Source organism: Crotalus tigris, unplaced genomic scaffold, assembly GCF_016545835.1.
Source record: "Crotalus tigris isolate CLP2741 ecotype Arizona unplaced genomic scaffold, ASM1654583v1 scf7180000019553.37968852642:3898890, whole genome shotgun sequence".
In the NCBI taxonomy this organism is placed as follows: domain Eukaryota; kingdom Metazoa; phylum Chordata; class Lepidosauria; order Squamata; family Viperidae; genus Crotalus; species Crotalus tigris.
Window position 1 is genome coordinate 1,954,951 of NW_024097591.1, and position 27,490 is coordinate 1,982,440.

A 27,490-nucleotide genomic window follows, 5' to 3' on the forward strand; every position below is an offset into this window, starting at 1 on the left:
TCGGTGGAAAGGTTTTTCCGCGGACCGGAGGGTGCGTGGTTTTGTGTGCTGCCTACATCCCGCAGATGGGGCTTTGTTTGTTTGTGCGGACCGGTTGCTGGCATGTTGTGGCCCGTTAGCGGTCCACGGACCAGGGGTTGGGGATACTCCTAAACTAGAAGACTTCCCAAGTCCCTCCAACTCTGATATTCTGTTAAAACAGTGTTGAATTGTCCCGTGGCGGAGGTGGCCGTAGTGATTTGGTCACGGCGAGCTGTCCTAGCCCCATCAACAACCTCCAGAATTTGGGAGAATCCTGAGCCTCTTCCAGCAAGAGACCCAATCCACAGGGAGGCAGGATGCTACATTTTGGATGGGGAGGGGCTGTCCCCAGGCCCGCCACCCCACTTTTCCGGGCAAAGGTAGGTGGACACTCACCCAGATCCTCAATCTTCACTTCGGGCCCTATAGTGAACGGCGGAAGAGTTGATATTGCTCTGTCCCCAGAAAACGGCGCTGTGGGCAGGAGAGGGGGGGAAGGCATTACTTCCAGGGGTGGTGGTGGGTTACTAGAGAGGACTGCCCCCCCAAATTCTTGGCAGCCCCCTCCTCCCCCCGGCCCCAGGCCCCGACTACAGGCGTGGTGATTCAGCATCAGGTGATGTAAATTTTGCCTCTTGATTTCAATTAGCGGGGAAGCTGAAAGGGAAGGTGGGAAAGATAAAATGACTTTCCCCAGGCAGGTATTGAGATCCAGAGGCCGCATTGTAATAACAGAAGGGGAGAAATCTCAGCCCTCATGAGGACTAGCAGCTTGGATTGGGAAAGGCCCAAAGGACGGCCCGCAATTTCTCAAGGGCGGGCGGGTGGACGGGCGGACGGGCTGAATTCTGTGGAAACAGATACGGAAAAGTCTTTGCACCAGAAGGGGAAAACGGAGGAAGAAAAATGGAGGTCACTCACGGGAACGGCAGCAGACGAAAACCTTCATTCGCAAGCAGGACCGGCGGTGATTATGCATCGGAGTGGCTGGGGAAAAAATAATAATAATAATAGCAAGGAGAGAATTGGAGGCGTCCTGCCTGTGGGTTGCTGTGATCCCCGAATTGTCAGCTTATATGACAAGGCAGACAGTCCTCAACTTACAGCTTGTCCATTTGACAGTGCTGAAAAAAAAGCGCATTTAAAAATAGGTCGTCCTCGGTTTACGACTGTTCCTTCAGTGACTGTTTTGCAAAAAGGGACTTAGGACCGTTTTTTCCACACTTACAACCCTTGCAGCCTCCCTCGGGGTCACGTGATCAAAAGTTGGACCCCGATTTATATTTATGACGGTTGCAGCGTCCCGGGAGACCACGGGATCTCTTTTTTGAGACCGTCTGACCAGCTAATGGGGAATCCAGATTCACTTAACAACTGTGCTTCCTAATTAAACCACGGCAGGGATTGCCCTAACCACGGTGGCAAGGAAAGATCGTAAAACGGGACAAAACTCCCTTAGCAATGGAAAGTTTTGCCTCAGTTGTGGTGCTAAGTTGAGGATTGCCTGTATGCCATTCAAAAATGCCATGTGAACAGCCTGCCCTACCTCGCAGGGGTGTGGGGAAGAGAAACAGAGATAGATTTGCCACAGGGCAGAATTTGGCCTCGGCTCTAAAACTGGACCTATTTGCTTTTTTTGGGAAATCCACCCAAACGGCCCAGACTGATCCATCTTCAGGTAGTCCTCGGCTTACAACCATCGTTAGGAGCAAAAAATCTGCTCCTAAGCAAGGCGGTATTTGAAGTGAATCGTGCTTGTTTTTACGACCTGTCTTGCTGCCGTTGTTTAAACGAACCAATCAAACCGGACCCTAAAATGTCGGCGCTAAGCCTCTTGGGACCCCTTAAAAAGTCCTCACCCACCCAATTGCAAATGTTTTTGTGACAAAAAGAAATAAAATTCATTTTATAACAAATTTATATCGGTTGAGGTTGAGGACTGGATAAAAGCCGCTAGGCCTCAGAAGCCTAAAGATGGCTTGGTCAAGGGCTCCCTCTAGTGGACCAAAACCATATTTTCCTGCTTAGCTGAGCCTTAACTAAACTGCAAAATAATTAAATCCTAGTTTAGTTTTGCATTTTGAGGGGTTGTCTGAATTCAGCCTATAGGAAGCCCCTTATCCTGAATTAAATCATCATTCTATGGTCAACAAACTGTTATAGACAAGACATCACCCTGTGGTCCTGGGGGGGGGGGAACCCTTTTAATTTGGCATTTGATTTCTCCCACTGGGGATGCTCAAGACAGACGCATCTCCCAGTACATCGTTACCCCTTAACGGGTGTCTGGAACAACAGTGCCTGAATCTAGGATGTAACGTGGAGTCTTCATGTCCGATAAACTATGATCAACCCATTTTGCACGAATTCATCAAACAGGCTGGGCTCGTCAGCTGAAAAGCCAAGAATCCGGGTTTGAGACCCGAGCACCTTGCGACGGGATGAGCTCCCGTTCCTTGCTCTAGCTCCTGTCCACCTACCAGTTTGAAAGCAGAGCAAATGCGAGTAGATAAATAGGTATCACCTCGACGGGGAGGAAACAGCGTTCTGTATGCCTTTGGTATATAGTCCTGCTGGCCACGTAACCACGGACATTGTCTACAGCAGAGGTCCCCAACCTTTTGGGCACCAGGGACCGGTTCTGTGGGGAGAGGTTTTTCCACGGACCGGAGGGTGCGTGGTTTCGTGTGCTGCCTGCATCTCGCGGATGGGGCTTTGCTTATTTGTGCTGGTGTGCCACAGCCCAGTATTGGTCCATGGACCAGGAGTTGGGGACCTCTACAGACAATGCTGGCTCCCTTGGCCAAGAAAGGGAGGAGAGCACTGCCCCCTAGTGTTGGACATGACTGGACACTTTTTACCTTTTCATAAGGAGAGGTAAATTTCCTTCCGGGCATCAACAACAGGATACTTATAAGTTTTTGGAATGCAACAGGGTACTTATAAGTTTTTGGAATGCAACCCAAAGGAAAAACACATCCCACCAACGAACAGTTAGGGCAAAGGAGACCAAGGCTCCCAACTCACAGATGTAGTAGTATTCCTGTCCAGCGTGGAATTCATAACCCAGCGAGAAGGCACTGTAACGTTGGAACTTCTCCGAGAACTTGATGGGGCTGTGTGGGGCGCGAGGCCGGTTGCATTCCCAGCGTTTGGAGCCTAGGCTGATGTCGCACGCTTGGTACCCCTCCAGGCTCACCATGTAGAGGATGTACTGTTCCATGCGCCCCTCGGGCACCGAGGTGTTGTAATGGGGGCAGTAGATGTCCAGGTAGTCGTTGACGTTCACCTGGACTGTGTAACCCTCTCGCCGTAAGCTGAAGGAGGAGGAGGAGGAGAAGAAAGTTAGCTTGGGAAGACCCAGGAGGAGTTAGGCTGAGGAAGGAGCTTCCTACAAGGAGTTTCTCAACATGGTTATCTGTGCATGTACGGAGTGTGTTTCTCCCCTGCCCGCCCCCCATCCTGGAAAGATAGATTGCAAGGAGAAATTAAAGAAAAAGGAGAGGGGAGGAGGAAGGGGGGAAGGATGGAAGGAATGGGTGAGGAGGGGAAGGAAGGAGGGGGAGGCGAGATGGAGAAGAAAAAATGGAAGGAAGGTGTGGATGAGAAGGAGAAAGAGGGGAAGGGAGAGAGGGAGGAAAAAAGTAGATGAGGAGTGGGCAAAAAGGAGGAAAGAAAGAGATGAAGAAAGGAAGGAAGGAAAGAGGAAGGAAGGAAGGAAGGAGGGGAGTGGGTGAAAAGGAAGAGGGAACGGAAGGAAGGGAAGCAGGGAGGAAGGAAGGAAGGAAGGAAGGAAGGAAGAAAGAAAGAAAGAAAGAAAGAAAGAAAGAAAGAAAGAAAGAAAGAAAGAAAGAAAGAAAGAAAGAAAAGAGAGGGAGGAATTTATCATTTCCTTATTTATCTTTTCTAGAAGGATCCCGTCTCAGCCAGGCTGACCTACACAACTCCTCCTCCAAGCCTGGTGTATTTATTGGGGGGGGATGAAACCCCCCCTCCACTACTTTATAATCCATTTATCCAAATAGACACCCAACTTGCTCCGGAATGTCCTTGCTTGAAATGACATCAGCGATTCTCCTCCCGGCCAGGGGTCCCTCCAAGTCCCCCCCCCCCAGTGATGGACAGCTCCTTAAATTGGACTGGACAGCAGTCTCCAGTCTTCTTGCTTCAAGTAGTCACAAGGTTGGCGAAGCCTTCACCACCAGATGACACCCGGGCCTGGATCCGTCTTCCAGAAGAGCGGGCGAGATTTCTCGCCTGCCCACATTGGTGACCGTGAGGTTTGCCTCGGCATATTTACTTTGCTGAATTTGCTTATGGCGCAAACACACACACACATATACACACACATGTGCAATAAGCACCTACGTGCAATTTCTATCCGTGCCTGCAATTATGTGCGATAAAGATATGTGTGCAATTTAGACTACCGAGGTGCCGTTTTCCATGCTGTTTATTTATTTCAGAATGTTTACTTCCCTGCTTTAAAACTTGGGCACAGGGCACAATTCTTGGGAAGCGCACAAAAAAAAAATCCAATTTATTCCTCTCCACGAGGGGCTTTCAGTATTTCCGCCTGGCCCTGCCGCACACACCAATCCCTATGTTTTGAGGACTAGAAACCTAAGGGCAGCACCAGGTTTGAACAGGCATCATGCTTCAGAAGGACTGTGGGGATGTTTGATGATGAACTTTGTTCCTTTGTTCAATGTCAACCTCAGCAACTTTAAGACTTGTGGACTCCATGAGCCATGAGGAATTCTGGGAATTGGAGTCCACAAGTCTTAAAATTGCCAAGGTTGGAACCCCCCCCGCCTTAAAACACCACAAACCCCCATAAACACAGCCGAGTGCCCAATTTTCAGTCATGTGACCGGGTTGGGGAGGGCCTCGTGACTTTGGACGGTTGCTAAGCAACCCGTCGTAAGTCGAGGATTTCCTCAATGGAGAATTTAAATGAATTGGGCATCCCACCGATCTAAGGGGATTTAATTTTGGTCTCCCCAAAGACCCACGTCGAAAAGCCTCAAGGCCTCGGACAAGCCCGCTTGATAAACTATGATTCAACCATGTTCTCTTCTTCCTTCCTTCCTTCCTTCCCTCCCTCCTTCCTTCCTCATTGTGAATTCAGGAACACTTTGTTTTATTTTTCGCCGGATTTTTGGCAGGCGACCCCCCGTTGCTGTTTCAATGTGGCCGTTCCTTCTGTTTACCGCGGTACGTGTTTTCGGATGGAATTTTAAAAGAAAAACACCCCAAAAAACAATCTTTTTATTGCAAACACTTCTGCTCTAAAGCTGTTTTGGTACCTAGCGAGGTAAAAGAGAAAAAAAAGCAACACAACAAACAGCCGCACCTTTGTGTACAGGTTTACAGCGGTTCGTTTAGTGAACGAAGTTACAGCGGAGCTGAAAAAAAAACGGACTTAGGATCGGGGTTTTCACACTTAACGACCGTTGCAGCATGTCCCAGGGTCATGTGATCAAAATTTAGACCCTTGGCAACCCCTCTTAAAGCAGGCTGGCCAGGGGATTCTGGGAGTTGAAGTCCACCCCTCTTAAAGCATGCTGGCTGGGGGATTCTGGGAGTTGAAGTCCACCCCTCTTAAAGCATGCTGCCTGGTGGATTCTGGGAGTTGAAGTCCATCCCTCTTAAAGCATGCTGGCTGGGGAATTCTGGGAGTGGAAGTTTTGCAGTTCCTACGGTTCAGAGGCAAGCAAGCGAGGACCATGCTATCGCTCAGCACCTGCCGAAGCGGCTTCACGTTCAGAAACCCGATTTTTCTCCTCCCAGGTTTGTAAACCTGGCCTCTTTGCCTTGCCCCCCACCGAGGGAAGGGCTTCTCTGGCCCCCAGGGTTGCCTCGAAGAGGACTAGTGGGATTTGGGGCTCAGGAGGACGCCAGCCTCCTTCCCTGTAGGGACTGCTGAAGAAGCAGCAGCCCAAAGATGCTCAGAGTGTCAAGAGGTACTAATTGCAATCTTGGCAAAGCAATTAAGGCAAGTGGGCTCCGGAGAAAAAGCAGGCAATGGGGGGGGGGGATAGAATCTGGAGGATATATCCTGGGGTAGGCAGTTTTCCTCTACCCTCCTGTTGCTTTTTCCTCTACTGAGGTAGCACTTCCTTCCCTCTTTCTTTCTTTCTTTCTTTCTTTTTCTTTCTTTCTCTTTCTTCTCTCCTTCCTTCCTACCCCTTTCTTTCCTTCTCCATCTCATCCACCCCTCCTTCCTTCATCTTTTCTTCCTCTTTCTGTCCTTCTTTTTACCCATTCCTCCTCCCTATCTACTCTTCCTTCATTTTCTTCTCCTTCTCATCCACTCCTCCTTCCTATCCACCCTTCCTTCCTTCCTTCCTTCCTTCCTTCCTTCCTTCCTTCCTTCCTTCCTTCCTGTTTTTCTTTCCTTCTTCTTCTCTTGCACTCTTCCTTCCTTCCTCTTTTCTTCCTTTCTTTTCTTTTCACCCAATACTCCTCCCTATCCACTTTTCCTTCCTTCCTTCCTTCCTTCCTTCCTTCCTTCCTCCCTCCCTCCCTCCCTCCCTCCCTCGGAAAAAACCCGAAAAACTAAAAAAAAAAAAAAAAAAAAAAAACAGCCAGCAAAGATACCCCAGTCACAAAATAGTATCTTATTCATCCCTCCCCACCATCCTTCTATTTTAATTCTCAGGCCAGCCCACAAAAATCTCCTTTACGGGCTGTTGTTCCAGCTTCAACCCTGCAAGGCAATTTCACGGGAACCCACTCATGGGCCGGGGATGATGGGCCCTGCCATTCCAGAGGATGCTGGGCTGCTGCTGGATGCTGCCAGCTTTTGCACGCTCGCTGGCGGGGGTCCAGATAGCCCGGAGCGCCGCCCCCCCTTTTTTCCGCTTCTATACCGCCGCTAATCCCGTTGCCCAATTCTGGGTGTCTCTCGAGAGCCTCCATTAGGCTGATCCTGTGTCACAAGCCAGCTCTGATCTGCTCCCCGCTGGGCCTAATCGGGGTCCGCTTTGATAATTGTGACAGCCTGAGACGTGGCCTGCTGACACACTGACACACACACACAGGCACACACGCCGAGCCCAAGGCTCGCCAATTAATTAGCTCGCGTGCAAAAGCCAGGGACAACGCCGCAGCGCAAATGAAAGGAAGTGCGGCGACATCTGCAATGGTGCATTGAGGTTATAAAAAAATAAAATAGTATCATATAAGATTCTCTCTCTCTCTCCCTTCCCCTTCTCCAACCTCCGTCAGGTTGCCTAAAAAAAATCACCTTGCAAAACTGCAGAACGTGCGCGCTTCGCAAAAATGCGACCGCAAGATGGAAAACATTTTTTTTAAAAAAACAAACAAACAACCGTGTAACTTCTCGGAAACGGCGAGAAAAAGCCCAAAGCGACGACGGTCGTGAGTTCTGAACCACGCGAAAAAGGCCTCTAAATTTTGGTGCTCGTTTTTTTTTTTTACCCTTTCCTCATCCTGCCCCGTCAGTTTTCCTTGCGTGTTGGGACATCCCGGCATGTCACAACCTGGAGAACAGAGAGGGTTTTTTTTCCTGCTCCAGGAGATTTCCAGCCAAAAGTTCAAAAGGCCCTCTGTGCATGCTCAGAAACTGTTTTTTTTTGGGGGGGGGGGGATGTTTGAGCCCTCTTCTCCAGCTAGCTTTCTTGGCGAGGCACTGCATCCAGACGATCTCCAAGGGAAAAAAAACCAGCTTTTGCCATCTGTCGCCTCGGAATTGGGAAAAAAAAATAAAAATAAAAATTGGAAAAGACTCTAAGCGTGGGGGCGTTGTTTTTCCCCTAGGCTGGAAGGAGATAAGATGGCCCAAATTGGGGGGGGGTGATTCGCCCTGCTCCGGATCTGCCTGCAGTCATTCCCGTTCTTCTCCCAAAGCATCTGCCATGCCAACTTTTCTGGAACATGCCAGCTCTTCCCACCAAGCTGAGAATTCACGGCTGGAAAAATTCCTGAGGATTTTTGGTCTCTGACAAGCCTGGACGGACCCTTGCTTGGCGAGTGGCCCATGGTTAAAAACACGCAAGCGGAGTGAGTCAGATCCTGCCTCCGTTGGCACCGACAAGCCATGGTTGGGTAGCTTAGGGCCACGGGGCATCATGGCTTGCAAAACCCAGCTTTACGGCTCGGCTCGGCCTGGCTGCATTTAAATCCAGTTTCGGTCACCACGATGTAAAAAAGAGGTTGAGACTCTAGAAAGAGTGCAGAGAAGAGCAACAAAGATGATCAGGGGACGGGTGGCTAAAACATATAAGGAATGGCTGCTGGAATTGGGTATGTCTAGTTTAATGAAGAGAAGGACGAGGGGGGGACATGATAGCAGGGTTCCAGTATCTCAGGGGCTGCCCCAAAGAAGAGGGGGTGAAGCTATTTTCCAAAGGACCTGAAGGCAGAACAAAAAAACAGTGGATGGAAACTCATCAAGGAGAGAAGCAACCTGAAACTAAGGAGAAATTTCCTGACTATTAGAACAATTAACCAGTGGAACAACCTGCCTCCAGAAGCTGTGAATGCTCCAACACTGGAAGTTTTAAAGAAGAGATTGCATAGCCATAGTGATATGGCTGAGCACGGGGTTGGACTAGATGACCTCCAAGGTCCCTTCCAACTTTACTACTATTACTATTACTATAGTGATAGGCACTTTGGGTGCAATCCCAAAACATCTGGAGCACCCCTTGAATTGCAAAAGGCAGCTTGACTTTTGAACAGCTTAAATCTTGCAAAGTTACGTTTAATATTGTTAAACATCTGCCCAACCCAGGTCCTTGGGAAAGGCTGGACAAAAATGCCAACTCCAGTCTAAACATCTGGCTGGCTGTGTGACAAACCATAATAATAGAAATTGAACACCGTCAGCATTGACAAACCCATCAGTCAACTGCAAAAGGCTGCTTGACTTTTGAACAGCTTAAATCCTTCAAGACCTTTAACACCATCAAACCACAACATCTGCCCATCCCAGGTCCTTGGGAAGGACTGGAGAGGTGGACAAAAATGCCAAATCCAGTCTCAACCTCTGGCTGACCGTGCCACGAACCGTAATCAATATATAAATAAAAAAGACCGATAAACATCAGCCCCTTTTTCAAGCGAGGCTGGACTCCTTCAAATACCCTGACTGGATTTGCAAGTGTTTAGATTTTTTTTTTCAGCCTCCTGAAACCCACTGGGCACCAATGGTGGCTTATTCAGCAAACCACGGTTTGCTGAGATGGAGCAACCCAGCTCGGCCCTTAGCGCCCCCAAAGGGAAGGGAGAAAAAAAAAATCAGAAAATAATTAGTAAATCAGGAGTCTGTCTCACTTAGCAAAGGAAATTAAACTCGAAGGAATTCGGCCATTTCGGCTCCCGATTTAATTAATTTTATTAGGTTTTATTTTGCTTTGAACGGCGAAGACAACCACTTCAGCTTATTTATTTTTTTTCCTTCTCCTTTTTCTCTTCCCTCCTCCCCAAATCTTGTTGGCAATTTTGAATAGGTAGGGGTGAAAAGAGGAGGGGGGTCACCCCAACACCCCCTCCCCTAATCCGGAAGAGAAAGCTTATCTCCAAATTGAGAGAAATATTCCCTTTTAATGAAAATAAACCAGCTAAAAGAGATGCTTACTTCGCCTTTTGCCCTCTCGCTGGGAAAGTGCAGGTAGACTGCCTCTGCTTCAGGAGGTGCTATTCCACCCTTAAACCCCTTGTCTTGCATCTCCTGTTGACGCTGGGGGAGAGTGCAGGTAGACTGCCTCTGCTTCAGGAGGTTCTATCCTTCCCTCTCCCCCCCCCCCAAAGAGACTCTTGCCTTCCAAAAACACACGGGCTGAAAACATCTCCTGTGGAATTTCGGCCTGCTCGGCATAAGGTGTATAAAGACATTTCCAGCGAGCTTTCACAACGCGCCAGCAACGCAATCGGTTGTCGCTTGGTGCCGAAGTGTGCGGGGAACACCCAGTCGGTTCCCTCTAGGGGGGGGGTCCGCTGGGGCCTGGCCCGGACCCCAGGAGAGCCTCTCCTGCGATGGGGCTTATTAAACCACAAAACAGGCTGGTAAACAGCCCCGATAATCAAGCGGAGGGTTAGAGAGAGAGACGCTTCTCCCACGGGGGAGCCGAGTGCGCAACGCTCCGACAACCGAGGCAGAAGTGAGAAAAACACAAAGTTAAGCCTGCTTGCTGTTCTCCAGAACAAGATTCCCCCCCCCCCAGAAACAAACTCTTAATCTGCAAAGGTTAGGATAAAAGCCTTAGAAAAGGAACCAAACGGCGAGGGGGGGAAAACACTCTGTACATGCCCAGAGGGAGAGGCAGCAATGTCAGACAGGCAAGGAGGGAGAGAAAGAGAGGGAGCCAAGTGGGAAGATGGGACAGAGAGAGAGAGAGAGAGAAGAAAGAAACAAACAGAGAGAAAAAGAAAGAGAGATAAAGAGAAAACACTTTGCACATGGCCAGAGGCGGTCGCAATGATTTAGTTTTACAACAGTCCTGCAAGGCAGGCTCGGTAGAATAGGGCCAGGCAAAGGGCCACCCCCTCCCTCCCCTCTGAGGCCGTCTTTGGCGTTTTTTACAAATTCCGGGAGCATTAAAAAAAAAAAAAGTAATTAGAGAGAAAGAGAGAGGGAAAAAAAATAGGAGAAAAAGATCGATCCGGCACGGATTACAGCCATTTGTATGGAGATAAATGCCTCTGTGCATGCTTAAAGATTTTTTCTAAGTGGAAAGAGCTGTCTCTTCCCGCGAAGGCGCTGTTTATTCAGAATATTAAGCTCCCCCCCCAAAATGGGGCTCTGCCAGAAAAGAATCTTAAACCAATTTGCGCATAAGCCTTTTATTGCCAATTTGCAATTCAAGAAACAAACCTTCTTTTTAAATTGTATATATTATATAGCTCTGTGTTTGTGTACATATATGTGCATGTATGTATAGATGTGTGTATGTATACATATTTATGTGTGCATATATATATATTTAAATATATGTGTATGTACACATGTGTAGGTATGTGTGTATATATCTGTATGTAAATGTGTGTGTGTATGTGTGTGTGTGTGTGTGTGTGTGTGTGTGTATAAATATTATAAAATTTGGATTGCTAACAAAGAATTAAGGGAGAATGGGATAGCTATTTCAAGTTTCTTAACTCTCTTCAGCCAAACTTACCCTTCTGAGATTCTTGCATGTTAGGCAGCTGTATTAACCTCTAGGCTAATATGTACGTATATACGTATGTATATAAATATGTACGTATATATGTATGTATATCTGTATGTATATCTGTACGTACATATATGTGTGTGTATGTGTGTGTGCAGAAGACCTCTAAGGTCCCTTCCATGTCTGCTATTCTGTTATTCTGAGCCGGAGGTTGGACTAGAAGATCTCCAAGGTCCCTCCCAACTACTATCCTCTTTTTCCGACTCCAGAACTGTGTCTGCATCGGATGCAACTTGCGGGGAGCTTGGGAGAATTTTGGAAACGGCTTTGTCCACCCAACAGCCCCTCCCTCCCGCCCAACATTCCCCCCCCTGACTGTATTAGCCTCAGCTCTGCCACAACGTGCTGCGCACTTGCCGGTTGTACGAAAGAACACCATAACTCACTGTGGCTGGAGAGTTCCTTGGCTGCCGTTCCTGCGTTTAAACACTGCCGCAGCGGCGCTGGGGGAAGGGAGCAAACGGGAACGGTGGCAATGAGAAGCAACGGATCCGACACCCGGCTTCAGACGCCACTGTCCTACCTCGCAAGGCTGCTGTGTTCCCTTTTAAGTCTTGCCCGCCTGGGCTGCCAAATCTGCAGCAAGACTCCTAAGGACGGCTCTCGCCTTCGTATAAGGCAAGTAGGCTGGGCACCAGCCTGAAACGCTCAGTACGGACAGTCCTTGATTTACAACGGCTTGTTTAGTGACCGATTGAAGTTACGACGCCGAGAAGAGCGACTTAAGGCCATTTTTCACACTTAACAACCGTCGCAGCAGCTGACCGAAATTCAGACGCACGGCAATTGACTTGAATTTACAACAGTCGCAATGTCCCCAGGGCCATGTGATTTCCCCCCCCTTGAGACGATATTTGCGATAATCGTGAATTTGCAAGAATATGAAATGGCAAAATATTATCTTGCAACCATGAAGGCCCAGAATTTCGGGCTGGGGGGGAAAAAAAGTTGCTGCTTGGGCCCGGCACCGGGTTCGGAGAAAGCCTAAAGCGTTCCTCGTAACGAAATGCCAGCCTGTTTATCACGAGCAGATGCCCACTGGTGGGTATTGGGTGATGAGCCTTCACCTGCAGAGGCAGTCTATCTCGGAGAAGCGAAGGATGGACAGCAAAAAAAAAAATCGTTGTGGGTCTTGCTCTCTCTCTCCCCTGGTGGGAAGCTCACTGGAGCCACCCCCCCAAAACCCCCACACCCGTGGTAGCTTGGCTGAGGAAGAGTTAAGACCCCAGGCAGAACAGAGAATCCTTTGCTTCTGCACGGCTGAGTTTTTAGAGCAGCTTTTACGGCGATGACACTTTCCATCATCCTGTCGGGAGCTGGGCGGGAAAAGGGGAAGGCTGGCAGGACTACTGCAGGGGAGAACAGGCCAGGCGCAGTGCCCAGCGCCCGGGACCAATGACCAATCCCCTCTCCTGGTAGGCTTTGGCAGGGAGGAAGAAAGGAACAGGAACGAGGGAGGAAAGACACAGGATGCAGCCCGTGCCAGCCAGAGACGGGCACAGGGTGGGTGCAGCAGCGGGCAGCATGTCATGGAGGGAAAACAGAGCGGGATGTTGCAAATGCTCCAGAAGGTTGCATTGTGTCCACCTGGAAAAGATATAGACAGATTAAATGAATGATAGGATGATAGAGATAGATAGATAGGTAGGTAGGTAGGTAAGTAGGTAGATAGATAGAGAGATATTAGTTAAATAGATGGAGAGATAATAGAGTGATTAGCTAGATAAATGATATGTCTATAGGTAGGTAGGCAGACAGATAGACAGACAAAGATAGATAGTCACAGAGGGAGACGATAGAGATTAGATAGACAGACAGACAGATATTAGATAAATAGATGAAAAGATAATAGAGAGATTAGCTAGATAGATGATATAGATCGACAGGTAGGTAGGTAGGTAGGTAGATACATAGATAGATAGAAGCTAGCTAGCTAGCTAGACAGACAGTGTGACAGGGAAATGAGAGATTAGATAGAGATGAGAGAGATTAGCTAGACAGATGATTAGACAGACAGACAGAGTGACTGAGGGAGATTTTACACAGAGAGAGAAAGAGAGAGAGATTAAATAGAGAAAATAGATAGGAGAGAGAGATGAGAGAAAGAGAGGGAGACCCTCTTGCTATTGATAGCAGGCAGGCAAGCAAGCCAGAGCATCCCGTCTGAGAGCAAAGCATGATGGGAATATCCCTTCCTGCTTAGAGATGCTGCGTGGGTAAGAATTCTATGGGCTGGTCTCCCCTGGAAGCAAAACACAGGCCCGTTTTCAACTCCAGACAAGTTAAGAGACGAAAACAACATCCGGACCGCTCAGAATTTCAGGATGAGCTCAAGGTCTGGTTTGCAAGACAGGCAGGCCTCCGTTTTGGGGGTCCAGTCCCCCCTTTTCTGGATGGGGCGCTCATTTGTCACTGACAAACACTGGATGAGATCAAACAATTGACAACAAGGCCCTTCCATTATGACTCAAGCTTGAGACGGACTTGGTTCCAGCAGTCCAAAGAGACTGGTGTAAATGCCCAAAGCATTCTGTGCATGCTCAGAAACACCTCTCCTTTTGCATTCTGGACATGCCAAGCTTGGCTCTCCCAGTTTTATCTCGTGCACCGGCCTTCTGTGCATGCTCAGAAACACCTCTTTGCCTTCTTCGACAGGCCAGTTTTGTCATTTGCACCGGTGTGGGGGCCACACTTCTTTTGACACCTACGACCGTGTAAATCCTCCACGCTGTACGGCTGCCCACGGGGCCTGGCTTGGCCTCTTCCTGTCAAAAGCAGGACCTGAAGGCAGGACAAGAAGCAACGGGTGGAAACTAATCAAGGAGAGAAGCAACCTAGAACTAAGGAGAAACTTCCTGACAGTGAGAACAATTAATCAGTGGAACAGCTTGCCTCCAGAAGCAGTAAATGCTCCAACTGGAAGTTTTTAAGAAGAGACTGGACAGCCATTTGTCCGAAATGGTGTAGGGTTTCCTGCCCGAGCAGGGGGTTGGACTAGATGACCTCCAAGGTCCCTTCCAACTTTACTATTATTATTATTATTATTATTAAAAAACGGGGTGCGCGAATCCACACCCTGCTTCCCACGATCCCGGCTAACAGGTCCTGCTTTGTCTCCGCGAACAGAAAAGGCCCCAAGTGCAAATTGCTCAAGGAGCTCCCCTCCCAATGTTGCAACTTGGCACTCCAGACGTGCCAGAGTTAAGACAGAGGAGTAAAACGCTTTGCATATGCTCCAGGGCAGGACGCTTCCGTGCTTCGGAGGATGGAGGAACTGGATGCTTTGCACAAGGGTGCAAAGCTGTGCAATCCTGACTTGGCTGAAAGGGAGACCGCCCCCCCCCTTGTGTCTTTTCTCCGTTTTTTTTTTTTAAATTGTATTTACAGCTGGTCCTCGATTTACGATGTTTCACTTAGGGACCGTTTCGAAGTTACAACCGCCCTGAAAAAAGGGACTTAGGACCGTGTTTCCCACTTAGAACCGTAGCAGCATTCCTGCGGCCATGTCATTTATATTCAGAGGTTTAGCAACGGACTCGTACTTGTGACGGTTCTCGTGTCTCCTTTTGTGACCTCCGGGCAAGCCGATTCAATGGGGAATGCCGGAGTGACTTAATGGCCGTGTGGCTCACTTCACAACGGCAGCGATTCGGCTTAACGAACGTGGCGAGAAAAGTCGTAAAAATGGGGCACAACACACTCAACAAGTTTCTTGCTTAGCCATCTGAAGCTCCACGGTGGTCGTTAAGCTGAGGACTCGCCGTATTTTAATTTGTATTTGATTTATTTTTTAGTTTAGAATGGTTCTCCTTTTTTAGCACGCAGACTTTTTTTGAACAAATTGAAGAATCAATCTGAGAATTAGCAAGGAGTCCTGTTTTGCTCAAGAAGAGGATTTTAACAACCAGAATATCCGCCCCTAAGCAAGGCGGACAGTAAGCGAGTCCTGCTCGTTTTTCTTCCCACGGGCGTAAGCAAATTGTGGGAGGGCTGGTCGTCAGTCACTTTTTTCAGCCTCACTCTGAATGGTTGTTAAAAGAATAAGTCGTAAGTTGAGGACTGCCAGTAGCTGAAAGCGTTTTAATGCCTTGTTAACTATCCTTTAGTTCCTCGCTGGAACTCCTTGCTTATTTGTCCAGATCGCACTAAAGTAGCTGAGCCAATCCATGCAAATGAGAAACAATGGAAAAAATGAAGCAGATATACAGGCAGCCTAATAATAATAATACTACTCAGCAAAGAGATTGGCACAGAGGACTTTTGCCCCCTGAAATTAGCTGAACAAGCTTCTGATCCTCATTGACGCCCTAGTTCGGACCCTGTAGATGTCTCCACTTTGACAAGAGTCCCAAAAGCCCCAGTTCGGCCTCGTGTTAAACCACAAATCGTGGTTGAGGAGCTACAGCAGCGTCACCCAATGGCAAAGCCAGAGATTTGTTGAACCCCAATAAGCAAAAAATTTTTTCCTTTCGCCCAAAATACTGACAAGTTCAACAAGGGGGAAGCTGCAAAGCAAACCACAAAGAGACACAATGGTGCGTATCCCTCTTTCCCAGAAACCGGTATTGTTACTCATTCATACAACCACAGCATGATGGTTTCGCCTTGGAGCCAGCTTTGTGAGCACGCCCCAATCTCGTGGTTGGTGACCCAGCCTTGCTGGCTTCTTGCAACGGGTGACTCACTCAGCAAACCATCGTTACGCAAAAGGAAAGCTGAGCATTGTGGGGCAAACTGGGATGCGGCTTGCTTCCCAGGCTGGGTGCAATTGTGTTATTGTCCTTTTGAGGATGACAGGTAAAAAAGAGCCTTTCGGGTGATGCCCTGTTTTGCAAAATAAACGTGGAGTTTAAAGCTTGCAAAAAACTTGAGAATTGTGGGTGATCCTCTCTTTCCTGGATAAAGGGAAGGAAGGAAGGAAGGATGGAAGGAAGGAAGGAAGGAGAAAAAGAAGAGAAAAAGGGAGAGAGGAAAGGAGAGGGAGAGAGGAAGGAAGGAAGACAGAATGGAAGGAAGGAGGAAAGGACAGAATGGGAAGAAAGAGAGAAGGTAGGAAAAAAGGAAGGAAGGCAGGCAAAATGGGAGGAAGGAGGGAAGGACAGAATGGGAAGAAAGAGAAGGAAGAGAAGGAAGGAAAAAAGGGAGGAAGGAAGACCGAATGGGAGGAGAAAAGGACACAATCGGAAGAAGGAAAGTAGGAAAAAAGTAAGAGAAGAAAGAAAGAAGGGGGGGGCGGGAGGAAGGAAGGAAGGAAGGAAGGAAGGAAGGAAGGAAGGAAGGAAGGAAGGAAGGAAGGAAGGAAAAAATGCTCATTGCTGCACTATAATATTTAACCTGGTCCCAGCCAGACAGAACATCCCAAAATGTCGGTGTCACAACACCTGGCTTGTGAAGAAGCCGCCACCTAAGAGAGGAAGATTCTCCTTTGATTGTAGCAGCAGAGCTGTGTGTGTGTGTATAGTGACAAAAAAATAAATAAAAATAAAACCAGGAGTGGGGTAGCACCTTTTCTGACTAACACTGTTTCCTTAAAAAGCGCTTTTGCAAAAGATCCTGGATTCCCCAGGCTGGGGGAAGAGAAGAAAGCGAAACGGAAGGCGGAGAAGAGAAGCAGCCTTAACAGGATTAAGAGGGCTGCAGGAAAACTCCCTTTAATCTCTAACCTAGGGTTAATCTGGATTAAGTCGCCCCCCTCCCTCCCTTCCCCTCCCACCCCTTTCTTGATTCAGATCGGGGCTGCTGCTCATTTTGTAGCAAGGAATCCGATCCACCTCCGTGCATCTTTTCTCCAGCCCCGCAAAATTGGGAGAGGATGTTTCTCTGCTGCTACTCAAAGGCCAAGTCCTTGAACCCTTGCTTTAAATCTGAGATTTGTTTCATCTGATCTCTAATCCCTTTTGAAAAAGAGGCAGGAAAAGGGGAGGGGGCCCCTTTGCCAGTGCCGATCTTCTCCAGATCAAATCACACCATCCAGGACCCCTGAAAAAAGCCACAGTTTCAAGAATGTTGGCCTCTTGAGCAAGCTGCCTTGGGCGAGCTCCATACAAGCCACCATCGGCTGGTCTCTGGTGTGCAAGCTGCCATTGCTGAGCTCTCTCACACAAGCTGCCATCCTACAAGCCACCGTTGGCTAGCCTTTCCAGTACAAGCCACCATCAACTGGCCTCTGCCGGGAAAGCCACCATCAACTAGCCTCTCCCGTGCAAATCACATTCACACCAGCCCCCATCCTACAAACTGTTATTGGCCAGCTTCTCTCGTGCAAGCCAACATTGGTGTACTCCTCCCGCAAAAGCTGTCATGGTACAGGCCACCATAGAAACCAGAGTGGCTGAGTTCACACCCAAACCAAACGCGATCCTGGTTTAAGAGGCATGCATGAACACGCAACTTGGCTTTCCGGAGCTAGGAATTCATTTGGGTTGGTTTTATTTAAGCCGTTTCTCTCCCCCAGCCCCCCTCAAGGGATATTCCCTTAAAAAGAAGTCAGTCCTTGCCTGGAAGATGGGCTGTCTGAATGGAATGACATGAGAGAAAAGAGGAACCGGAGGGCAGAGGAGAAGAAAAAATTCCAAGCACTTCTGGTGAATCAATTTTGAGGGTGAAGGGTAAAGCCAAAACAATTGACAAGAATGGGAAACCTGACACTTTCGGCAGAAGAAGAGAATCAAAACAGAAACTTGGCTTGGAGTTTGTTTTTCTGTTTTCTTTTCCTATTTCTGACCGCTTTTGGCTAAGCACCAAGCACCCAGGACAGGCAAGGGTTTCCCCAATGCAGATTAAAAAAAATAATTGTGCCAGTTGGGGATAATGGGAGCTGTAACCCAACCCAGGCAAAGGACATCCGATCCGGAAAGGGAAGGAGGAAAGGGATGGGAAGCGAAGGGAAGGAAGTAAATGGAATGAAAGAGAAGAGAATATATAGAATAGAATAGAATAGAATAGAATAGAATAGAATAGAATAGAATAGAATAGAATAGAATAAGGAAATATGGAATGGAATAAATAATAGAAATAGAAATAGAAAGGAATAGAAGAAAGAAATATGGAATGGAATAAAGAATAGAAATAGAATAGAAACATAATATAGAATAGAGTAGAAATAGAATACAGAATATAGAATAGAATAGAGAAGAGAATATAGAAGAGAAAATAGAACAGAACAGAATGGAGAACAGAAGAGAACATAGAAGAGAAGAGAGAATAGAATAGAACAGAATAGAAAAGAAATAATAGAAATTAGAATAGAATAGAATAGAAAATAGGGAATAGAATAGAAATAGAATATAGAATGGAATATAGAATAGATTAGAATAAAGAGAGAATAGAATAGAATAGAATAGAAAAGAATGAGCAGAACAGAATAGTAGAATTACTATTCTAAGAGGCTACTTTCCTTTTACACCTTGTGATCCAGCGGCCAAAATTTTGGCAAAATGTGTGTTCTGTCCAATAAGAGGAGTTTATGACCGTCGCAGCCTCCCCCGGGGTCACATGATCAAAACCCAGACGCTTGGCAACAGGATCATATTTACGACGGCCACAGCCTCCCGGGGTCACGTGACCCGCTTTTGCAACCTTCTGACGAGCAAATTCAATTAACAACTGCGGTAAGGAAAGTCGTAAAACGGGGCAGAACAAATATCTCATTTAGCAACTATGCCTCTTCCTTGCCACTGAACTGCTGAGATTTTTCTGGAAATGAGTCTGGAGGATTCCCTTCTCTGGACAAGAGGAACAGAAAGTGGGCGGGGCTGCACAGAGCAAGGGGCGTGGCTAGACTGTGGGAGGGGGCTGACCTTCCTTTTAAGGAGCATCCTTGGGGGGCTGAAAATGGCCCCAAAATAGAAAAGGGAAAAAAAAAGAGCGATTTTGGAGGTGTAAATTGGAGGACACAGCCAAAGCAGGCTTAAAGTCTTAGCCTCCAAAATTCTCCATCCATCTCCAGAATATATTTAATGGCGGAGCAGAGAAATATGGCCTGGTCTCATAAACCACAGCGCAATCCGGCAAATCTGATTTATAAACCATTTCCAGATATTGCATTGATGGCTGAAAAGCGATGCTGAAGATTCTGCTGTCCTAGACTGAGGTCCCGCCTAGTCACACCATTCCCGAGAGAGAAAGACAGAGGCAGAGAAGGGAGAGAAAGAAAGAAAGAAAGAAAGAAAGAAAGGAAGAAAGAAAGAAAGAAAGAAAGGAAGGAAGGAGAAAAGAAACAGAGATAGAAAGACAAAGACAGAGAGAGATAGAAATAGAGAGAGAAAGAGAGAAAGGGGAAGAAACAAAGACAAAAAGAGAAAAAGGGAGAGAGACAGAGAAATAAAGAGAAAGGAAAAGAGAGAGAAAGAGGGAAGGGATGAGGAAGAAAAAGAGAAAGAAAAAGAGAGGGGGGAGATGGAGAGAGAGAGAGGGAGGGAGGGGATGAGGAAGAAAAAGAGAAAGAAAGAAAAAGAGAAAGAGGGAAAGAGAAAGAGTAAGAAAGAAAGAGAGAGAGAGAGAAGAGATGGAAAGAGAGAGAAAGAGAGGGAGGGGACAAGATCTGGTGAGGGCCAGCAAGGTTAATAGAATTTTGCTTAATTTTAAAGACGACAAAGATAATGAGAAGGACCCTCTCCACCACACGTGTGCATGTGACACACAAACACATCTTCTCCACAGAAATTGAATTTGGGGAGGGAGGGGTCCTTTGTGGCAGCCAAAATCCTCTATTTGGACCAGTTTTAGAAGTGCAGGGATGCTGTTTACCTCTCCGATCCTCTTCCGATGCACGCAGATATTTATACGCACATAAACACACACACACACACACAATAAGCGTGTGCATGCATGAGCTTTAATTCGGCATCCACACGTGCCGGTTCCTCTCCCCCCCCCTCCGGCAAGCGGCACGCAAATAAAGCTCAGTGTGGCAATAATACCTCTCTAATAATAGCGAAAGAAAGAATGAAATCACCGTTCAATTGCCTTTTCGATTTCTCCCGGCCTTTTTTTTTTTTTTTCAAAGCAGGGCCCGTTTTATTTTATTTTTTTTTCCATTATGCCTTTTCTTTTCTTTTTTTATTTCCCTGGCTTGCAAATTTCCTCGAAATTGGTTTTTGGAGAGGAGAGGAGAGGAGGAGAGAAGGAGGAGGACGCAGCGGTGGAGGAGGAAATAAAATGAAATAAAAATAAAATAAAACAGTTCTTTTCTTAATGGGCTTTCGTCCCCAACTCTTGAGCGTATGGGAGAGAGGGATTCTAATGTGTTTCCTAAACTCCTGCAGAAAAGGCAGGTGGTTTTTTTTGGTGGAAATAGAGAGGGGGGGGAGAGGAGGGTGGGAAAGAGACCCCTTTTCCGTTTGGATAATAGCTTGTCATGTCAGGAAGAGAAAAAAAACAGGGTTTGGGAGTTTTTTCTCTCTCCTTCTTCTTCTTATCACGTGCCTCTTTTGAATGTCAGAATCAGCTCATCGGTTGAATCATCCTGGAAGTAACAGCGAGTACTAAGGAAGCGTGCGTTAAAAGAAAAAAAAATAGGAATAATTTGCCATGCTGGCGGGCCTTCTTCCAACGCGAGAAGGACAAGGTGCCAAGACACTCTGTCCATGCTCAGGGGCTTGGCTCCCCCCCCCCAGCTTGGCCCGCAGCACGCCCTGGAGTGGCTGCTCGGGGGGGGGGCGTGTTAGCTGATAACACAACATTTGCAAAACGAGTTTGTCGGGGTGCCACCGAATGTCAGGTGTGACCCAAGGGTTGCGGGTTCAATTCCTGGAGAGCTGGCATCTCGGTTTGATCAGATGATCCTGATTACTTCTTATCCCGGCCTGAGAAAACTTTTTGGGGGTCTTTCAAAGAAAAGCTGGTGCAGGGGGAAGTCTTCAGCTTACGACTGCGTGCTTGCAGGCTGTTGGAAGTTACAACAGCAGTGAAAAAAAGGTAATCCTGTATAAAGTCCTCTCCAATCTAGCCACCCCAAAACAGGAGTCATTAGGACCCCCCCCCCAAATCCACCATCCCTGACAGCTAGGCCATTTCTGGAAGCCCTACTGACAGTCCTTGACTTATAACCACGTTCGAAGTTACAGCAAGCAAGAAAAGAGGCTTAGGACCAATCCTCACGTTACAACCGTCGTAGCATCCCCACACGGTCACGTGATCGTGGAAACTGGCACATATTTTACGACGGCTGCAGCATCCCGGGGTCACTTGTTCACCCATCTGCGGCCCTCCCAGCTGGCTTCCGACAAGCCAGGTCAAGGGGAGCACGCTTAACGATCATGCGCTCCGCTTAACGACTGCCATGATCCGTTTAAGAACTGTGAGAAAAGAAAAAGTTGCAGAACTGGGCGCGACTTGCCTTTAACGCCTGCCTCGCTCAGCAACCGGAATTTCCATCCCGATTCCATCGTAAGTCGAGCAAGGAAATGCCAGGACATGTTTTCATGCACGCAACAGGTGGGAAGTTTAAAACGGGAAAGGAAGAGACGGGTTGATCTCCTGACAAGATTCCCCAAGATCCCTTCCCTGCTTCCTAGATGCATCTGGGTGGCTCCAGGCTTCATCAGCACACAAGTCACATCTGCCCTTGTCCAGAGGAATACACGCAGCCCCGCACGTTGCAAGCACACACGGACCAGGTTATTAAAATCAGGAGGGTTGTGGGTCTCTGAGAATTTGGGGACGCCAAGGGCAGACCCCAGAAGTCACACACACACAAACACACACACACCCCTCTGCAAATTTAGGGGAGCGGCTTTAAAGCTGGAGAATTTCCCAGGGATGCACAGAAAACGCGATTTGGGAAGGAACGGACTGGACACTCACTGCGCCCCGGTTCCTAAAACAAAACAAAAAAGAGATTTTGCAGAAATTCAGTTTACGCGGGCGGTGTGGAAAACGGGCCAGATTTCGTTCAAATGGAGGATGGAATACGGGAGAAAGATTCCAGAGTGGTGGAAAAGAAATGAAAGATCAGCCAGACCCCGGGGAAGGTGGGCTTTCCCACCTGTGTCCCACGTGGGCCTCGGAGAAACATCGCCGGCGGAAGGAACGCCGGCATGAAGCAAGGACCGATCTAGTTTACTGGAGCACGTTGGCGCAGACACACACCCCTGTCGCAGGAACCAGGGCACAAACGGAGAGCGGGGTCCAGGGGAGCTGCGCCAGGCCTCTGGGAAGAAGAAGAAGGGGAGCCCCCCAAAAACCGAGGCTTGTGTCCCGGTGAACCCCCCTCAGAAGATCCGCAACCCAACGAGGGCGAGCGGGCACCGCCGTCCAGCAGAACAAAGAGAGAAGGCTGTTTGCAGAGCAAATGTGCACGCGCTCGCTGGAAAGTCTATCCTGAATGGGCCGTAAATCATCGGCCCAAATCCGAAGGGATGGACTAGAAGAAAGAAGAGGTCTGGGAGAAGAGGAAGATTCGGTTTTTTTTCCCCGCGGCAGGAAAAAAAATAAAATTCTGGCACCCTAAAGATTTGCGTCTTCGGCGGACCCCGTTTGGGGACGTTCGGCATCCAGCACCAGAAGGGAGGCCTAACAACCAGCTGAGTTTATAGCCCCCCCACCCGTTTTAGGATCGGGCCCACGAAGACCCACTCCCAACCCTAAACCCAGCGCCCGGGGAGGCCGCCCGGCTGCAGCGAAGCCGGCATTGCCGCACTGCTTCGCCATAAATATCCACGATACGCTGGCAACTCAGCTCTGCGGCAGGCGCGACCGTGTTTCTCCATGTGCATTTCAGCCGCCCAGGATGGACCGATGCCGTTGGGGTGTCATAGGGCCAGAGTTGGAGATGGGACCCCGACTAGGATAGGGGTGACCCCCACGGAAGGAGGGGTGTTCCCCCCCCCCAGGGACCTCTGACCTGGTGGGCCCTCAGCATCGTTCCGGCGGTCCGGGCACGTTGGAAGAGTTTCACCTGAGCATCTCCTTAGCAACCGTCCTCGGCAGGCCAAGTTAGCAAAGGTTCCACCGGCGAGGCGGATGAAAAGAGGAGGAGGGGGGGAGAAAAATATGGCCCCCGCCTCACGCTCTCTGCCATTGTTCGGTGCCCGCCATAGCCCAATTCACAGGCTGAATTTATGGGCGCCGGGCTTCCGCCTCAGGGGACATTCTCAAAGGCAAGGGGGCTCCCCAGACTTGGTGAAACTGGAGGGACGCGGACGGAGGGCGTGAGAGCCAGACGCGCAAGGACAGAGGGACGGACGGCCGGACGAGGCAGGCGAGACACACCAGGCCGGGCTCAAGAGAGGGCGGGAGACTACAAATGGCAGCCAGGCACGGAGGGATTCTCCGAGGGTGCCCACTTTGTTTAAGCCTCTCTGGTTCCTGCGCAGGAGCCGGGAGGGAGTGGGCAGCCCCACGGCAGGTGTGTTGGGGAGGACATCACCAACAAGGTTGCCTGGAGGCGGGTGGCACCTGTGCCACCTTTGTGCAGGTTGAAAAGAAAGGACAGGCTGCGCGAACGGCGCTGCCACCCTCCTTCACCTGGCATGTGGTTTTTTTTTTCCCCTGTGGCTCTGCATGGAGCTTTGGCGTGCAGCCCCCCCTCCCGTTCTCACGGCCCTCCTCCCCAATCCGGTTCCCTGCGGCTTCCCTTGGCAGCCATGACAATCCCCAAATTATGGCTTCAACCGTTGATTCATTATCCATCTACATAGCAAGAGAAAGAGTGCCGGAGGAAGGGGGAATATTATCCGGGTCTCCGTGAAGGGCAAAAAAAGCGCTTTTTTTTTTTTTTGGTTTCTTAACTATTTGGGGCAAAGGGAATGTGGATGGATGGATGGATTCTGGGATTGGTGGTGGTGCTGCTGCTGAACTACAACTCCCAGAGTTCCCAGCCAGGCTGAGAGAGAGGGAGACGAAAGGCAGTTCCACAGTGGGGAAAGAGGGAGGGGGGGAATATGGTGTCTGCCCTCCAGAGGGGAATTTGGTCTGCAGCCCTTGGGGGTAGGTGGGGGGGGGAGCAAAGCAGCTTCTCACTCACCGTGGGTTTTGCCCTGGTGGAAGGAAGGGAGAAAGAGGGAGGGAAGGAAGGAAGGAAGGAAGGAAGGAAGGAAGGAAGGAAGGAAGGAAGGAAGGAAGGAAGGAAGGAAGGAAGGAAGGAAGAAGGGAGGGAGGGAGGAAGGGGTGGAATTTGGGAGAGAGGGAAGAAGGGGTGTAACGTGGGAAGGAAGAAAGGAAGGAAATGGAGCATAGGAAGGAAGGAAGGAAGGAAGGAAGGAAGGAAGGAAGGAAGGAAGGAAGGAAAGAAGGAAAGTGGGCAAAAAGTAGGGAGATAGGAAGGAAGGAGAGGGAGGAAGGAAGGAAAAGTGTAAAAAAGAAGGGAGGGAGGGAGAAAGGAAGGAGAGGCAGAGGGATGGGGAAGGAAGGAAAAGCGTGTGAAAGAATGGAGGGAAGGAAGGAAGGAGAATGGGAGGAAGAAAAGAGGGAAGAAGAAAGGGAGGAGTGGAAGGAAGGAGGGAAGGAGAGAGAAAGGAGACGGGGAGGGAGGAGGAGAGAAGAACGGAAGGAAGCAAAGTAGGAAAGAGAGGGAGGGAGCAAATAAAGAAGGATCTTATCTGTCCCCCCCCCAAAGGAGCTGGGGGGGGGAGGTCAGCCTTCCAGCCAGCCCATAGACAGGAGGTTGGTTCACCTCGGACACTCACTCACCCACTGGGCTTGTACCACCCCAAGAACCCCCCCCCTCCTCCTTCACTTTCTCCCTTGCACTTTCCTTCCCATGCCAAGCAGCCCTCTAGGGAGGCCAGCCCAGGACTCTGACCAGAAACACCAGGGGGAAGCAGCTTGGTGATGAGCTGGGTGGGTGGGAGTGTCTGCCTGTGTATGGAAGTTAAAACACCCCCCCATCGGGGTTTTTTTTTTTTGGCCAGACTTTGCCAGGAGAGGCTCCCAGGCTCCTCGCTGCCAGTTTTGCCCAGGGAGGGGATCTCTTGGGCAAGGCAGATGGAAGACGCCTTTGCCTAAGGGCAGCCAGGGAGAGAAAGCTGCAATGGGGGGGGCCGGGGCGGGGCATCCCCGACCCTTGAAGCCCCCCCCCACCGCTCAATTGCAGCCCCCCACCCACCCACAGCCCCGGGGCCGCTTCTCCCTCCCCAGGGCCGGCTGGAAATACACCACCTCGCCCAATTTCCTCCTCCCCCCCCCGACGCCTGGCAATTGCCTGGGCACGTGGCACGGGGTGCCCTGGGGGGGGAGGGCAGCGAGGCCAGGAGCGCCCCGTTCTTCTTCCCCTCCCCACCCGCCCGTGGGTGCAAGGCAGCGGGGTGCCAGCACCCCCCCCTCCACTCCGACTCTGCCGTCTACTCTTGAGTCGCGCCTGGCTTCAAGGAAAGAGGGAGAGGAGGAGGAAGAAGGAAGAAAAAAAAAATTCCAGGGAAAATAGGTCATGACACGCGCGCTCCGACGCACAAAGCCCCCCCCCGATCGCCGCCCGGAGACCCGCCCGTCGCGCCCCCCCCCCGCGACAAGGGGGTCCCCGCCTGGGCTCGCAGGGTATCGGTGGGGCAGGAGGAGGGGGAGCGCCTCCCAGCCGGGGCCACGAGTTCTCCCCCCGCCCCAACTATTCCTCCGTTGCAGAGCAAAGGACGCGCGTTCACACGACACGCTTCCCCCCCCCCGTCCCCGTCCCGCCAGCCGCGGGAAGTCTTTCCCCGCGGTTACCCGGTCCGCGCGGAACAGCTGCCGGGCGAGAGAAGCGGCGCCCGAAGGAAGGAAGGAAGGAAGGAAGATTGGAGGGGGAAGGAAGGAAGGAAGGAAGGAAGGAAGGAAGGAAGGAAGGAAGGAAGGAAGGAAGGAAGGAAGGACTGATGGTTTTGGGCCAAGCTACACCCGCATCCCCGCCGCCCCCGGCCGGCTGCAAATCCCTCATCTTCAGTTCTGGAGAGGCCAGCAAGCCTTGACTTTGGCGGGGAGTGGGGGGTCGGGAACAGAGACAGAGAGAGAGCTGGAGCAAGTGAGGGCGGGGGAGGGACGGGGGAAGGGGCGGGGGTCCCCGTCCAGACAGCCGCCAGACGGGGTGGGGGGGTGGGTGGGGAGGGCTGTCAAAAGCTGAGCATGGCAGGCGAGAAGGGTCTTGTCGGGGGGGAGATGAAATGGGGGGACCCTCCCTGCATCACGCAGCCCCGGGGATCCCCTCATGCACGCCCGCTCCCAGACCCCCCCGGGACCCCCTCCCCAATTTGTTCAGCCATCCGCGCGCCCTCCTCCAGTCCGTCCCCCCGGGGCCCCGGGGCACTCACTGCGGGTTGGAGCTGTTCCAATGCACGGCGTGCCGGTTGCCGAAGCTGCCGCGGCAGAGCAGCAGGACCAGCAGCTGCAGCAGGAGCAGCGGCGGCGAGGGCGGCGGGCAGAGGCGAGGCAGCGAGAGCCGGGCCATCCCGCCAGGCGACGTCCCGGCCGCCAGCCACCGCGCCGACGGGAGCCCGCTCCCGGTGCGCAACCCCAGCAGGAGAGGAGCGGGAGACCAGCCGCGGAGATCGTCGCCGCTCCCGCTGCTGCTGGCTGCTGCCGCCGAAGCCCGAAGCCTCCAGCGCCGCCCCGGCTCCTCCTCGCGCGCCCCCGGCCCGGGACCGCCCCCTCGTGCTGCCTGCGCGTGCCCGCCCCCCTCCCTCCCCGCGCGCCCGCGCGGGCTAGGCTCGCTCGCTCCCGCGCCGTTTTCCCACGGGCTTCCCCCACGCTGCTGCGCCTTCGCTGCTTCTCTCGGCTCTAGCCAGCCCCGGAGAGGGCGGAGACAAGAGCGGGGTGGGCGGGGTTGGGGCAGCTATCGAGGCCACGCCCCCCCGGGGGACCCTCCGCTAAACCCCTTTCCTCCCCCCCCAATTTCCCTGACCCAAGTGGGAGGGGAAAAAAACGAAACCCTTTCCAGATGTTTCTTCTCCATCACCACCACCATCACCCCGTTTCTATGGGGCTCCGTCAGTGACTCAGGGGGTCGTCGACGGACCGCATTTCATTTAGTGACCGTCCAGAGTCCAAAGTTACGACGGCACTGAGAAAAGGGACTGTTTATTCTATTCTATTCTATTCTCTATTTTATATTCTATTCTATTCTCTATTTTCTATTCTTCATTATTCTATTCTATACTATTCTATTCTATTCTATTCTATTCTATTCTATTCTATTCTATTCTATTCTATTCTATTCTAATTCTCACAGATAACCTGAACCTGTTACTTGAACATTTTTGAGCTTTCAAGAAGAGACCCGACTGCCATCTGTTCAGAAACGATGTAGGGTCTCCTGCTTGGCCCAATGGGTTGGACTAGATGACCTCCAAGGTCCCTTCCAA

The 27,490-nt window shown here is 50.2% G+C and overlaps 1 protein-coding gene across 1 annotated transcript in view; it reads right to left on the reverse strand.

The window, feature by feature from the left end:
* The window catches only part of EFNA3 (ephrin A3), a 28,689-nt gene extending 1,895 nt beyond the window's left edge, over positions 1–26,794 (reverse strand). The window contains exons 1-4 of the mRNA XM_039363124.1: positions 26,441–26,794; positions 3,049–3,338; positions 943–1,008; positions 418–495 (exon numbers count right to left, since the gene is read on the reverse strand). Coding sequence (XP_039219058.1) covers positions 418–495; positions 943–1,008; positions 3,049–3,338; positions 26,441–26,577 — 571 coding nt within the window. The 5' untranslated portion in view covers positions 26,578–26,794. The remainder of the gene's footprint in view (positions 1–417; positions 496–942; positions 1,009–3,048; positions 3,339–26,440) is intronic.
* Between the last annotated feature and the right edge of the window lie 696 nt (positions 26,795–27,490).